Consider the following 16,076-nt stretch of genomic DNA (forward strand, 5'->3'; position numbering starts at 1 on the left):
TACAGAGAATGTTTTACGTCATTTTGCCATTAAGTCTTCCATTCTTAAATTTTTGCACAGTTCTGCACTTCCCTCAAATTGTGCTTTGCATAATACTCGACAATGAGCAAGCGTTGTTTCATCATGAGCACTATTTTGTGTTGCATTCAATTGGTCATTAAATACGTCATTAGTACACATTCACTCAAATGTAATGACACAGCAAAGAATTTAGAATGGAGCTTATGAGAGATGAGCATGCACAGACATAAGACAGCAAGTGATGGTTACATCAGCGTCACCAGTGGCCATTTCAAGAATTTTCTATAAAGAGAAATTCTCCTGTTCATGAACATGCATACATTCTGTATCAGGATTCCAATTATTTTTCCAGGACGGTTTTATTTTGACCACCACGTAGTATTAAATGGTGAAACTGCAAAATTACTTTTAATGCTGGAATATCAATTGTCTTTAATTTCAAGACTACAGATGTTTCAGCTCTAAAGATTATATAGTACACTCCCAATTATCAGCGGAATTGGGTGGCGGCCGCCGCCGCGGATAACAAAAATCGCTGATAATCCGAAAAAAGCTAAAAACGGGTATAAGAAAAGAGAAAACAGTCATTCCAACTTTGAAAAATCGTTAAAACGTAAAATAAACAGCAGTAAATGTTTAACTAACGCTTAATATTTTAGTATATCACTCAAAACTAACCTAAAATGCATTTTGTTAATGAAAACTGAAAAGAACTTTGTATACTTACGAGAGGCGTCAAGTATACACAGAAAAATTAATACATATGTACTGTTTTAATACTGTAATGTATTATGTAATTACAAAAGCATAACTGTAAAACTACACCTTTCTGAAGAAATCAGTCATTTGTGTTTGCTTCTTGCTTTGGAAGCATTTTCTTTTGATCAAAGATTGCATTTTTCGTAGCGTAAGTTTCTCGGCCAACTCCACGTTCTTCCAAATAGCTCAGCAGTTCGTCAACTTGTTGCATAGCTCCTTCGTGAGACTTCCGCATCTGCACAGTGGGCTCTTCTTCGCCTTCACTTCGCTGTTCTTCATCAGTCTCTCCCTTTGCTTTCTTCACAATTTCGTCATCTGTCAAGTGTTCAAAGCAAGGTTCGTTGACGTCAGACTCCAACAATTCGTTAATGCTTTCAGCATCGACGTTCTCACCATATCGGCAAGAGCTGCTGTGGCCGTGTCTACATTTTTATTCTCAGTTAATCTTTGGATTATGGTAACTTGACGATTTTTTGGCGAAAATTTGGCGATCAACTCTGCTACAGCAACCTGCTATTTTTTTTTGTTTTGGACGCCATTTTGTTTTCACAAAGTAAAGGCATCTTTTTTTTTTTTTTTTTTTTTTTTTTAACTTAACATTTTTTCCAACAATCTGTTACCCGAATTACGCTTATGCTAGAACTTTTATGGAACAAAAGTGCTTAATCATGATGAAGATTAGGTGCGAAACTGGGAGAAAGTGCAGAATCGCCCACTGCTTGCCGTGTCTTTAAGAATTGCACATACACAGTATCATCCATGCACACGTCGACCTATTTTCACTTAAAAAAACATCCCAGAATTCCACAAAAATGGCATTGCGCACACTCTTGACTTTATCCATGTACACTGCTAAAGTTTTAGCTAGTAACCTTTATCGCCTTACCAAAATGTCGCCAAACTACCTGTAACCATATTCCAAAGATTAGCTTCTTCACAACTCCAAGGGGTTAGGTTGTTGTTGGCTTCAACATTAGCATGAGTTTTCTCCATCATTTTATGAGGGTTGATGGTTTCACCGAGTACCATGCAGATGCAATATTGTAGATGCTGTCCAAGATTGTGTAGTGTTTCCAAAACTCTTTCAGATCATAACCTTCTTCAGTTTTTGTCATTAGCAGCTTGGTTCGGTATGTTCTCTTCATTGTTACAATGACTCCTTGGTCCATGGGTTGGATTAGCTCAGTAACGTTTGGGTGGAGAAAATTTGTCCATCAGAAGACTTTAGCACGCTTGTTGCTGGATGAGAAGATGCATTGTCGATCAATAGCACAGCTTTTTCAGGCAGGTTTTACGATTTAAGATGTTAACGCACTTGAAAAACAAAGATTTTTTCAAACCATTCTTGAAAAATGTTTCGGTTCATCCGTCCTTATTTTTGGTTAAAGTAATCAACGAGCAAATTTCCTATCCTTGTGGCTTTGAAAGATCTCTTTTTTTTTTTTTTTACTTTTCAATGACAACAAGTCTAAGTTTATGTCCACCGGTAGCGTCACTGCAAGAAATGATAGTGATCCTTTCCTTGCTGCTTTTATGACCCACCGCTTTACTTTCATTTTAAATGATAAAGTGCGAGTGGGAAGACATTTCCACAAAAGTCCCAATTCTTCGGCATTATTAATTTTTTCAAAAGATAGCTCTTTTAAAACAAATTCTTCAAATTCATGGTGGAAATCATTGGCTGCTTGTTGATCACCACTAAGTTTGTCCCCATAAAGTCCAATTTCTCGAATTCCATGTCGCTGCTTAAAACAAGTCAACCAGCCAGAAGACGCATCAAAATTTTCTTTCAGGACCAACAAGTCAAAAGAGGTTTTTGCCTTCGCCGCAATGATAGGACCATTTAGAGGAGCACCCTCTTTTCAAACTTGAGCTAACCACTCTGTCAATGCCGTGTCTAGCTCATCAAAGGTAGAACCCTTCATAATTTTTCATTGCGGAAGCACTGTCTGACATTGATGCAAAGTTCACCAATTTGTCTTTTTGCTTTAGAATGTCAAGCAGTATTGTTTCCGCGATTACGTAATCCAGTTCCATCTGCTGCCTTGTAGTGCCATTTGTTACTTTGGAAATTAATTCTAGTTTTTGCGCAATCGTCAACACAACGTTCTTTTGTTTTCCTGACATTTTAAATCAGTAACAAAAAACACAAAACCAAAAAGCACAAGCACTGAGCACAATAAAAGAGAAGAAATTAACTGGGACCGGTTCGCAAACACTATCACACACAATGGCGAGTGGGAGGAAGTGGGCGTGTCAGTAAGATTAAGACGAGAGAGGGTGGTGGAGCAGGCAACTTCAAGGGTGAGTAAGAAATCACTTACTCATCAGAAAGGAAGGTTCCGAGAAGGCCTGGGATATTTTTGCCATAAATAAGCACGATATTAGCAAATTGAACATTTCACTCAGTTTTGTGAACATTTTTATTTTCTTTTCTTTATGCTTGTAAAATAAAAAACAAATAAATAAATAAAACCTCTTTGTGCTACAGGCACGGATAATCGGGAGTCTCCTGTACTCATAAAATCTAAATACATTTCAAAATTTAATATGACAATAAAATCTTTCCATGTCATAGTGCAATATGACAACAGCATGGTAGGCAGCATGATGACATACTGGAAAAGGACTTCAGCTTAGGGCCTGGTAACTGTTATATAATTTCATTCAATACTATAAAAAAGAATAAATTAAATATAAGACAGAAATAAATTCAATATATAAAATTAAACATAACATAAATAATATAAACCTATGTTCAACTGCAGCAACTACAAAGCCATATGAGGCAAGTTCCAAGCACAAGGCAGAATATGAGGTTCGCCAACCACTCAACCCATGTGAAAATATGACTAGTGGATACTTTTTATCAGTAGGTCTTAAAGGTGCTTGCCATACGGCTGGGATATAAAGCTTCCCTAATGAAAAAAATTCTGATTAAAAATTATTGAAATAAATAGATAATTTTAAAACTAATTAATATGAATACAGTTCAAGCCAAAAATGCATATTGCGATAAAATAACTATAAACGTAAATGTGATAATAGCTTGATTATCTGGAAAGAAATGTTGGCTACAAGAAAATTCTGAACAGCACATAAAAAACTGCAATTTATGGTATAAAAGCCAAATAAACATAAGAAATTTTTGGTCTAAAACTATAAATACAGTCATTTTATTTGTTATCAACTTGGATATTGAAGGCTTACATTTAACATAAGCTTTTGGGATGAGGGGATATATTTCAGACATAAAAGCCACATATTCTTCAAACATATAAAAGTAAAACATCTTATGTGATTATGAAATCCCATCAACAATGAAAATTGGTGGAGACTCCACCAAACCAGTGCTAATCACTTTGGCAGAAGCTTGGAGGAACTGATCACTCTTCATTAGTCAGGTAATCAAAAAGTTAAAAAAAAATTAAATTGTGATATTTTTTCACACTGCATTGCATTTTTTTACCCACTTTCAAATAAAGTCACATATTATGTCCATTACCTCACACTTCCCTTAATGTCAGGATCCCATAATTTTGAAACTACTCCACTTTCCATGGAAGGCAGGTTTCAAATTTAATCATTTTCTACAAAATGGAAGTGAAAAACTGATAAATAGCAGTTAATTTATATCCAACTTTACAAAAATTAATCAGCTTACCAAGAATCAATCAGGCTTACATAAAACTAAGATGATGATCTTATATTGTTTCACGATATCATGCTGATCCACTGACAACAGTTTTGGGTTGTCAAACTGGTCAGTGTTAAGTACAGTCAAAAGTCGTTAATTCGGACACCCATAATCCGGAATGATCTATAATCCGGACCTCAGAAAGCTACAAACTTTCTGCGCATGCGCCGCGTTCACGCATGCGCACAGGCGTTTACGAGAGCGCAAAAGACCCTTACAGCTGCGAATATGTTTGTGCGCATGCGCGTTTAATGTGTAACGGAGTTATACGCTAAGCTAAAGTTATCTAATTCAGTTAATGTTGCAGATTGCGTTGTTCCTTAATCTTCGAATTGGATCCGGCATATTATTTTTTGCAGACTGTTACAGCAATTTTATAAAAGTAAGCTTGAACTTTCGATTATGTCAAATAGAATTTCCGATATATATTTACTACAAAGCGAAAGTATGTTTTGAAATCCGAAATCTGTTTATCAATTTCACGCTGCTCTGCGGCAGAGGGAGGGGGGCAGAAACGTCATTATTAGATTATGATAGATTAGAAAGACTATGTCAAATAGAATTTCCGATATATATTTACTAATATGTAATTTGTATCTACAAAGCAAAAGTATGTTTGAAATCCGAAATCTGTTTATCAATTTCACGCTGCGGATTGGAAGTTGATCTGTCAGCACTATCATTATCTTCAGAGCAGATGTTTTTATTTTATTTGGTTTATAATTCCGTACTAAGTGTAGTATTTCATCTCGATATACTCTGTCTTTGATATGATTTAAATCAAGTTTCTCGTCATTATAATTCGCTTCCGATAGTGAAGAAAGTGACCCAGAGGTTATTGAAAACGAAAACATTTCGATTGACAAATTAGTCGGTATTCTCAACACAGCAATTATAGGACTTGAACAGCGGAACTTTGTAACTAAACAAGAAATTATGTCTGTTTAATAAATAGAATTAAAGAGAAAGTATTATCACATGAAACGAAGCAACTTACATTGAAGGAAATGTTTAATAAAGTAAACAAATAAATATTAAGCTTTTTCTTTTTGTAAATTTTGATACCCTTTAGATCATCATTGGTCTTTATTTCATAAATTACGGTTTCATATTTTTAATTTTGTAATTTCTGCATGCCATCTTACCAGATTTAAACTGATGATCTATAATCCGGAAAAATCGATAATCCGGAATCGCCGAAGTCCCGACGAGTCCGGGTTAACGACTTTTGACTGTATACTAGCAAGAATAGCTCTTGCCATAGACTAAACAACTGTTCATGAGCTTTGAAATTTCTCATTAATTTCATTGTTGTACTAACTACCCACTTCTCTTTCTAAAAGGTGTCAAATTCCAAATGGGAATTCTTAGAGTAGTACAATGGTTATAATAGTGTGAAAGCAGGATTCCAAAGAGCAGTCCCACAGTGCTTTATAGTGGTTTTCCAATTCTCTCTGCTTAATTTTTCACAAAAAAGGTTTCTAAAATTTTAAAACATTCTAGTTGCTTAAGCTCTTTAGTTAGTTGAATGCTATGTAATTGGACTTTACTATACACAAAATCCTAAACCCATCAAATATCTGAACAGTTTGGAATTTCTATAAGATTTTAAAAATAGAAACACTTTGAAAGTCTTAGAGAAATTAATAAAGTAGAACAGAATAAATAACTGATATTATCTGTTGCACTAGCATCCTTATCTGTGATACAGATAAACATATGGATATTCATTACATTGGTTCTACATCCAGAAAATTATCAATACGAACTGAACATAAGAATGATATTTAGAAACTTTCTGCCAACCAATACAGTAACAAAACTAGCACACTTATAGTTCAATGCTCTTTACAGCATTAAAAAAAAAAAAAAATAACTGAATGGGACAGAACTAAAATCATCAAACTCCAGCATAAAAGCATCCTTAAAATCAGAGAAATGTACTAAATTTTCAGTAAACTGTGCTGAAACAGAACTCTTCCTTTTAATATACTATACATCTAGTTGATGATTCTCAGAAACGCAATGTCTTGCAGAAACAACAATAAAAGAAAGGAAACGTGATCAAGCCATTCATCTTAGTTCCAGCTGATGAAATAAATTTAACTGTGAAAACTTCTAATTCGCTAATATTTCAATGTGATTTTAGCATGTTAACCTACAACATTTTCTTTTTTTTAATTTCATTTTAACTTTTAACTTAGCGTGCCTAGAGGTTTCTCAGTTTCCCTCTTTACATTTCCTCCCGATGTCCAAGAAACATTGCTATTATTTCTGTTGAGATTTCTACAATAAATTTAAAAAAAATTTTTTTTTCAATTTTTTAATCCTAACTATTTTGAACAATAACAATAATTATCAATTTTAAAAGTATTTATCCATTTTCAAAAGTGAAAAATAACTGATAATGTTACACTGATAACAATGAAATGTCAAGGGAAAGCAAGTGACATTATCTTATTGATCTTGTTCCTGACTAATTATTGTTAATCCTTTAGTTCTAATGAAACTATTACCATATTGACAATGTGATGTAAGTTTTTTAGTACATAAGATTCAGCATTGATTCAATGTACTACTTTTAGTTAATTCTTAGATAATACTAAAATTATGTTTTTCAATATGAAAATAAATACACATAATTAAGAATATATAAATGAAAATGACTCCATTTACTCATTTAATAACCTATTAATTTTTTAATTATATTAAATTTAAACTGTTTCTAATTTTCCAAAACAAAGGCAGAAACGACCCCTAAAATGGCCATTTTTAGAAGTCGTTCATCCATGTACACTATAAATGTCACACAGTATAGCCAAAAAATAGTCATCACTTTTATTAACAGATTTCCACCATGCTTCTGTGGGATGACATGGAAGTATCTACAATGTAGTAGTAGATTACCATAACTTAAGTTAAACATAAATAAATGCACAATAATGAATAATATAAAATTATAAGTAAGAAAACATAAAATTTTATGGAAATACAAGATATGTAACTAGCCATTCATCTGATTTAAAAATTCAGCAAACCAATACACAATTTCAGAAATAAACTGCAAGATGGAAAAATAACTTACCAACTAATATATGATGAAAAATTCTGTAAAAGAAAGGTGGTACACCTACTCTTGCTGCATATCCATTCAAATACTCTTTGTTTGGAATCCAAAGTGGCCATTGCAAATGCCTCTCCTAAAATAAAATTTTAGATAAAATTATTTTTCAAGATAATCACCAAATATATTTACTTAAAAGAATATGGTATATTTAATTTCAAAATCATAAATGTTGTTTCTCATATTTTAGATAGTAAAAAAACATAAAATTCTAAGTATTTAGGTCAGTTTAATCACTCATTCATTCTATTAACTTTAATTCCTTTAAATAAAACAGAGCTAAAATAAATTGCATTGAATTTCTTAAAAGGACTGCATGTTTTTATACCTTTATTTGATTTTTTTGAAAGAAATAATATATAGATGTTACTTTTATTCAATGTAATAGGTGAAATCCAGCATTTCTTTATAAAATACAAATAACTTCCTGCTAAGTGAAAAATTTTTGCAGTGTTCCCCCCCCCCAATGGCAGATTATGAACAGTTACAGAAAAAAAAAAAAAAAAAAAAAAAAAAAGAAGAAGATAGAATACAGCAATACAATGAAAAAAAAAAAAACCAGCTGTAACAGAGACCATTAATCTAACATATATCTTGCCTTCCAGTACCATTCGGCGAGAAAAGTTTTGCGCAGATCAGGACAGTGGGGTAGACGTTGAATCTATGAAGATGATATTGTAAGCAGTCATGTCCGGTGGCAAGGCGGAATTCAGCGACTGCTCTACACCTTGGGCCATTACACAAATTCGGGATAGCATTCTTCCAAGACTTATGAGAAACACGATGATAGAGATCTTTCTGAGCACGCACTTTGATAGATCTTTTAATATCCCTAACAGTATGGAAAGGCAAAGGACGAGAAATATACTGTATGATTAAAGCACCCTTTTTTGCCAAGAATTCGGCTTTCTTGTTACCTGGAATCCCACAGTGGGCAGGAACCCACTAGAGGACTATAGTTTTCTCAAGTGAAGCCAGGTTTTGTAGACAATGTCGACAATCCAATATGTCCTGTGATATGGGATTTTTATCTGAAACGATACCCAACAGAGCAGCTTGGGAATCACTGAGTATAACAGCTTTTGAGAATTTTTCCAAGTGGCATGGTAGCTGGTACACAGCTGTGCGAATCACAGCAATTTCACCGTCAAATGCAGAACCTTGGCCCACAGAGATGTAGAAAGAAAAAATTTTGGAGAAAATTCTGGCACTTGCATTAGGGCGATCAGACAGGAGGGATCCATCAGTGAAGATCCAAAGCCACTCTGGCTCAGGGTAAAAAATATTTAATACTTCGAAAGCGAGGGCTCTCATAATTAGACGGATCCATATTACATTTCATTACTTTTTGATCCAGGTCAAGATTAATTCAGAAAAGATTTCAAATTTATTGGATTTTGTAGTGGAACAAGTAATTCTGGTTCATTCATTAAACCAAGTGAATTTTTTAACTGAAAAACTATCTGTAGAAAGCCCATCTGGGTCTTTAGATTTCTAGTCAGACCTTGATTGACTTCATTTCAGAGTGAAAGACATCCAGGAACTCTAATGATCTTTTCCCAGAGAATTAAGGACCTCTCTTAAGGATTTATCACCAGTTAACATAAACATGGCATCGATCGGAGTGGTCTTCAAAGCTCCAGAAACAATACGTATGCACTGATTTTGGATTTTTTCTAGAGTATAGAGTACATTTTCTACGGCCACAACAAGTGGTTCACAGCAATAAGTCAGAAGGGGGAGGACAAACGAATGATAAGTTTAGAGCAGGGTTTGTCCAGTGCAACGCCACCTTGCCCCAGCAAGGCATTTAAGGACACTGAGTCTCTTCTTAGCACGGTTGTACAAGTCCTCAACATGTGGCTTCCATGTTAATTTGCAGTTTTTGTAGTATGTTTCTTATACGAAAAGCATTCCTGTAAAGCTTTTTTAACCCTCTAACCAGCCAGACCATATACACCAAACAGCCATTACATTATGACCACCCTCCCTCTAAAACAATAGGCTCACCTAGGAACAAAACTACTGCACATGTGTGGCTAATGTTGCAGTACATAAAGCAGCTATGCATTATCATTCCTAACATAGTGCGATTAGCGACATGTTCCTGCACTGATGGCACATCATCGCCAGGTATGTCTGCAATGGGCCAAGAAACATCGGAATTGGACATTAGAAGAATGGAAGAAAGATGCATGGTTCAACGAATCACGTTTTCTGGTCCATCACATTGACCAGCATGTGCTAATATGCTGATTTCCAAATGAAACCCTGGCTCCCGGATGCACAGTTGGACGGAGACAAGCTAGTGGTGAGGTGGGCAAAGTTTTCATGGAGCACCCATAGACAATCCATAAGCCCCATAGAACAATCACTGACATCTGTGAGCTATGTGAACATTGTTGCTGATAAGGTTCATCCATCAATAGCAACAGTATTTCTAACAGGGAATGGAGTTTACCAGCAGGATAATGCACCATGCCATAAAGGTTGAATCATCAGGGAGTGGTTTGAGGAACATTCCAGTGACTTTTAAGTCATATCCTCCAAATTCACTTGACATTCAAATTTTTGCTGCCGCCTACCCCCTTGCAATGTGCAGGAACTGTTGGTGAGATGCTTGGTGCCAGATATTTCAGACTACATCTCAGCACCTTTTGTGGAGTCGATGCCATGCCAGGTGCTGGGAGTTTTGAGGGCTAAAAGTGGTCCTACATGTTATTAAAAGGGTTGTCATAATGTAATGGTTCTTTGGTGTATATACACTCTAGATTACTTTTTGTAACTTCTTTAAGAAAATGCCTACATGTTTTGAAGTATGTCCAAGAAAATAAGGCAATACAGTACAAAGTCTTTAATCAGGACTCATCGGGACTTCGGCGATTCCGGATTAGGGGTTTTTCCGAATTATAGATCATCAATTTAAATCCGGTAAGATGGCATGCATAAATTATAAAATTAAAAATATGAAACCATAATTTATGAAACAAAGAGCAATTATGATCTAAAGGGTATCAAAATTTTAAAAAAAACTTAATATTTATTTGTTTACTTTATTAAACATTTCTTTCAATGTAAGTTGTTTAAGTTGCTTCATTTTATGTGCTAATACTTTCTCTTTAATTCTATAAACAGACATAATTTCTTGTTCAGTTACTAAGTTCCGCTGTTCAAGTCCTGTAATTGTTGTGCCGAGAATACCGACTAACTTCTCAATCGAAATTTTTTCATTTTCACTAACCTCTGTCACTATCAATTTTTTGCAGCAATTCTACTTTTTGTTTGATGGACATCGAAACATGCTTTCCCTTTGTAGATCCTTTGGCAGCTCCAGAATCGGAAACTCTTTTTGACATAATCGGACGTTCAAGCTTATTTTTTATAAAATTGCTCTAACAGTCTGCAAAAAATAACAAGTTGGATCCAATTAGAAGATTAAGGAACAACACAATCTGCAACATTAACTGAAATAGATAATTAGACAATTTTAACCTAACTTATACCATCCGTTATACATTAAACGTGCATGCATAAAAGTATTATGCACATGCGTAAACGCTACACATGCGCAGAAAGTTTGTAGCTTTGAGGTCCAGATTATAGAACATTCCGGATCATGGACATCCGGATTAAAGACTTTGTACTGTATATTAACATTAAATCTAAGCATAAAATCACAAGTATTTTGGCATTTTAATCCAGAAAATTTCTCTTTCTTACGCCAACTTGGGGCAATTTGAGGTTCCAGAGTAAAGCCAAAAGGCTGTGGTCAGGCTAAAGCCAAAATGACAAAAGAGAACTTATAATAAATTTAAGGTAGTTTTCCATTAAAAGCCATATGACTTCATACTTTTCTGCTTTGGCATATTTAGGTAAGGTATCATAAATTTGGTTTGGCTTCTTTCCTGGGTGGATTATTTTTTACTGGAATAGATTCCGTGAGTTGAGGATTTGTCAGGAGAAGAAAAAAATAGTTATCCTGCTCTTTCAAGAAAGAGATGTTCTTCACAAATAAAGACAGTGTTTGCATAACTAATTCTTTTACATTTTGTGAAACTAAAATGCAATTCAAAGCTGAAAATGGCTATGCAGCCTTCACTCATGCCAGGATGAAAAAGTTATCTGAACATGAATATGCTGATTCATACATTCCTTTTATTGCTGTCACACGATTCATATGCTTCTGGTGTTAGGATTTAATGAAACTGATTTTGTAAACCAAAGCTTACCTCAAATGAATATGCAAAACAACATTTGATTGAATAATTATGTAAGAGAGGCATAAACTAATTCTTTTACATCTCATTGTAACTTTAATATCAATGAATATAACAAAATCCAGAAAATTTATTTACTAATTTACAAAAAGAACATATGCTACATTCTTTCCCTACGGTGGGTTTTTGGAGGATTTTTTAAGGAAAAAAGGTTTTTCCATAAAAAGGAAAAAGTGCAGAGGTTTTGAAAAGGTTTGCTGATCTGATTAATGGAATAATACCATTCCTTGAAGAAAAAGGCAAGCAAATTAGAATGTTAAAGGAACCATCTTTCAAGTGTGACTTAGCATTTTTAGTTTATGTGACAGACCATCTGAATGATTTAAACAAAATATTGATGGGAAAAAGCCAATTCATCAGTTAACTGGCTAATACAATATCTGCTTTCAAACTAAAACTCCAGCTGTTCTCAAAGCAGCTTGGCTGTCAAAATTTTGTCAATTGTTCTTACCTGACGAAACTAAAGGAAAATTTTCCTGATAAACAGCTGGATTATTCAGATCAAATAAAGATACTGCTTGCTTCATTTGAAAAGCAATTTACAGATTTTGAGTTGCATAAGGTTAAATTTAAACTGTTTGGAGATCCATTTTCTATTGTAGTCAAGAAAGCTCCAGAAGATGTTCAAATGGAACTAATTGATTATACAAATTCAGATTCCATGATTTAGACATTCTTGACTTTTAAAAAACACTACCTGCCAAATTTGTGCACTTAAAAAATAATGCAAGCAGATGTGCTATCATGTTTGTTAGTACTTATATATGTGAACAAACATTTCCGAACGAATCCAAATAAGTCAAAATTAAGAAATAAACTGCCAGATCAGCACTTGCAATCTGTGTTAAGTATATCAACAACTAGTTTTCATCCAAATTTATCAAAAATTGTTGATAAAATTCAGTCTCAAACATCAACTAATGTATTTAACTATGGTTAACTTATACATATTTTGGAACTACTCTGATATGCGCCCTCAAGTCGGCAAATTTCTCGCCAAATATTTTTGGCAAGAAACTTCACGCTGCCATATTACTATCTAAATTTTTTGTCTACATTTTGAACTTATAGCCTAAAATGTCTCCAAAAATGCGGTTTTCGCACATGCAAAAACTACATTTTGAACACACAATTTAGATTACAAAAACACAATTAGAAACAAAAACAAAAAATTTAAATAGCAAAAATGTAAAGTTTCTAACCAAAAATATTTGACAAGAATCCATGTACACAGCGACATGTCTTAACTTAAAAAAACATCTACGAATTGCACAATGTAGGCAACAAATGAATCTACAAACTACGCAGACCTCGCTTTAATAAATTAACATAACAACAATAAATTTCAAAGAATACCATGTACACAGCATCCTGTGGCCCTTCTGGCTCAAAAGGTTGGGTATCCTTACCTTAGAAAATAGAACAGTTCCAAGAGCTTGTGTTTCATCCTCGCATAATGATCGTTGCTTGTTGCACTTTAAAATTCATTTGTCTTTGTTTTAGCCTTTTCTATCCAATATGCCATAGAATGTTCTCTCTCTCTCTCTTTTTTTTTTTTTTTTTTTTTTTTAAATTTTGGTCACATCTTTCATTAATGTGATGGAATATGAGAAAATAATATCTTCCTTTTCAATTTCAAAATGGTTTACTAAATTACTTTTTTGAAGAATATTAGCCCAAACTCTCAGGTTGATAATAAATTCAAGATTTTCCCCATCATATAGAAAATGTTCTCTCTTTGATATACATGTGACAAAACCTAGCAATACACAAAAACAATACCATCTCTGAGTAGTCTCTATTCAAGTGTTTTAGAAACTGCTAACATTTACCCACAATGCTGCTCTCTAATTTCATGTAAACTTATGTAAGCATTACACCTTTATAAGCCGTCATGAATTTGTACTGCAGATAGTACATCACCGGGTACCAAATTTAACTAGAAATAGAATGAATAAAAATAGAACTTTTTGAAATAATGCAATGGAACAGCTTTGGTATATAGCCATTCCATGCCAATATTCATTTCATCACCAAGTTAATGCAGCACACAAAAAACCTGAAATTAATGTATGATTGGGTAATTAACATATAATAGGTATTTTTTCATTAAATGAATTATTTAAATTATTCCAAAGCACATGAAAGCTAGCAGTCTAAGGAGAAAAATGATTTATGAAAGAATAATATGAATGGAATATCTATATATATATATATATATATATTAAATATTCACGAATAATAAACAATAATTGGCTAATCTTTGGTATATTGTGTTGGTGAATTTAATTAGGGCAAAGCCCACTAGGGCTATCTGCCTAAGGGAAGGGATGCCTATGTGGAGGACTTTCTAAGGGAAACTGGCTCGTATACATGTTACACATGGGGAAAACCACGAAAATACCCATGCAGCCAGCCCTTTTGCGGGATTCAAACCTCGGACCAAACTACCAGCGTTCAGTGACTTTACCGCTCGGCTACTGGTGGGCCGGCTAAGCTTTGGAATATGGTAACAGGTAGTTTGGCAACATTTTGGTAAAGCGATAAAAGTTACTAGCTAGGACTTTAGCAGTGTACATGGATAAAGTCAAGAGTGTGCGCAATGCCATTTTTGTGCAATTCTGGGATGTTTTTTTAAGTGAAAATAGGTCGATATGTACATGGATGATAATGTGTATGTGCAATTATTAAAAACGCAAGCAGTTTGCGATTCTGCACTTTCCCCAATTTCGCACCTAATCTGATTAAGCATTTTTGTTCCATAAAAGTTCTAGTATAAGCGTAATTCGGCTAGCAGATTGTTGGAAAAAATGTTGAGTAAAAAAAAAAAAAAAAAAACACGCCTTTACTTCGTGAAAACAAAACGGCGTCTAAAACAAAACTAGCAGGTTGTTGTAGCAGGGTTGGTCGCCAAATTTTCACCAAAAAATCGCCAAGTTACCATAGTTCAAAGATTAACCCAATAATTTAGATATAAACTTACCGAACTACAAACACTAATAATCATTACTTGGTGAAAAAAATACCTAATTGACACAATCAAAAAATGCTTGCGAACTGAAGCTTATCCAGTACTCTTGGTCACATTATTGACATTATTATATCAATTGAGCTTAAGGATATCTACATTTCTAAGGAATTTTCAAATCATCAAACTTTTTCAATAATTATAGCGAACCAAATTTTCTAGCATATATACTATTAGATCAATTTGCTAACGTAAGAATATTTTGTTTTTGACTAGTCTGGATTTTAAACATATTTTAAAAGTATTTGAATATAATTTTCAGAAAACACAAAACGAAAATTTTTTAAGTCTTTTTTACTGCTTACTAGATGGAACAATGGAAATACATACTTTTTCATAGCGTCTACGTTTGATATGATACTTGCAGTTCTAGTATTACTTTATTAGGAAAAATTACGTATATTAAATAGCCACGTTCTATACCTCACACAATATGGCACTTACTAAAATTCCTTGACTCTCAGTTGGATAATAAAGTCTGACGAAAACTCCAAATTTTAAAAACGAAGTCATAATATCATTGCAACCAACTGTATACGGACCCGTGGGTAAAGGAAGATGTCTTTTCCCTTTGTGTATAAGGCTTTTTGTTCTCTCCATTACAATTCAAAAAGTACTGTGATACTTATTATTATAAGCAGACCCATATAAATATAACAAAAGCACTATAAATAGACGAGAAGCATGATGCAAACAGATAAAACAAACAAATATATAACAGTTACAGTGAAAAGATGAACAGTAATACTTATTACTACGGCTCTGGTTGCTCCTGGATCTTAGTGCTATGAATACGAAATATAATATTTATAAATACTCACCCTTAGGTTGATAAAAGCATTTCTATAATTTCTTTTTTTTAATTGCTGAGGAACTTTTGTCTCTTTAAAGTTGTCAAAATGTAGCTACTAATTGCTACATAAATTAAGGTTATTTATTCTCCGAGAACTAATAATTTATGAACATTTTTATTTTTCGTCTTGCTTTGCCTTTCTTTGAAATTTAACCTTAAAATTTACCAAGAAATATATTACCGACAATGGTAAATTTTTGAAATTTTGGAATGACTTCGATATCGAAACTTAGCATGAAAGGCTATTTATCAAAAAAAAGTCATATTTAAGAAAGTAAAGGAGCATAAAATACTTTAGTATTTTTTCATTATTTGCT

The 16,076-nt window shown here is 33.6% G+C and overlaps 1 protein-coding gene across 1 annotated transcript in view; it reads right to left on the minus strand.

Moving 5' to 3' along the window:
* Positions 1 to 15,614, minus strand: part of LOC118193249 (platelet-activating factor acetylhydrolase-like) — a 41,161-nt gene extending 25,547 nt beyond the window's left edge. The window contains exons 1-3 of the mRNA XM_035364302.2: positions 15,351 to 15,614; positions 7,563 to 7,677; positions 3,533 to 3,698 (exon numbers count right to left, since the gene is read on the minus strand). Of these exons, the coding sequence (XP_035220193.1) occupies positions 3,533 to 3,698; positions 7,563 to 7,677; positions 15,351 to 15,506 (437 nt within the window). The 5' untranslated portion in view covers positions 15,507 to 15,614. The remainder of the gene's footprint in view (positions 1 to 3,532; positions 3,699 to 7,562; positions 7,678 to 15,350) is intronic.
* Positions 15,615 to 16,076: the final 462 nt, after the last annotated feature.

The sequence above is a fragment of the Stegodyphus dumicola genome, chromosome 6, assembly GCF_044657685.1.
Source record: "Stegodyphus dumicola isolate Sdum_Otavi_A_Nest chromosome 6, ASM4465768v1".
Classification (NCBI taxonomy): Eukaryota; Metazoa; Arthropoda; class Arachnida; order Araneae; family Eresidae; genus Stegodyphus; species Stegodyphus dumicola.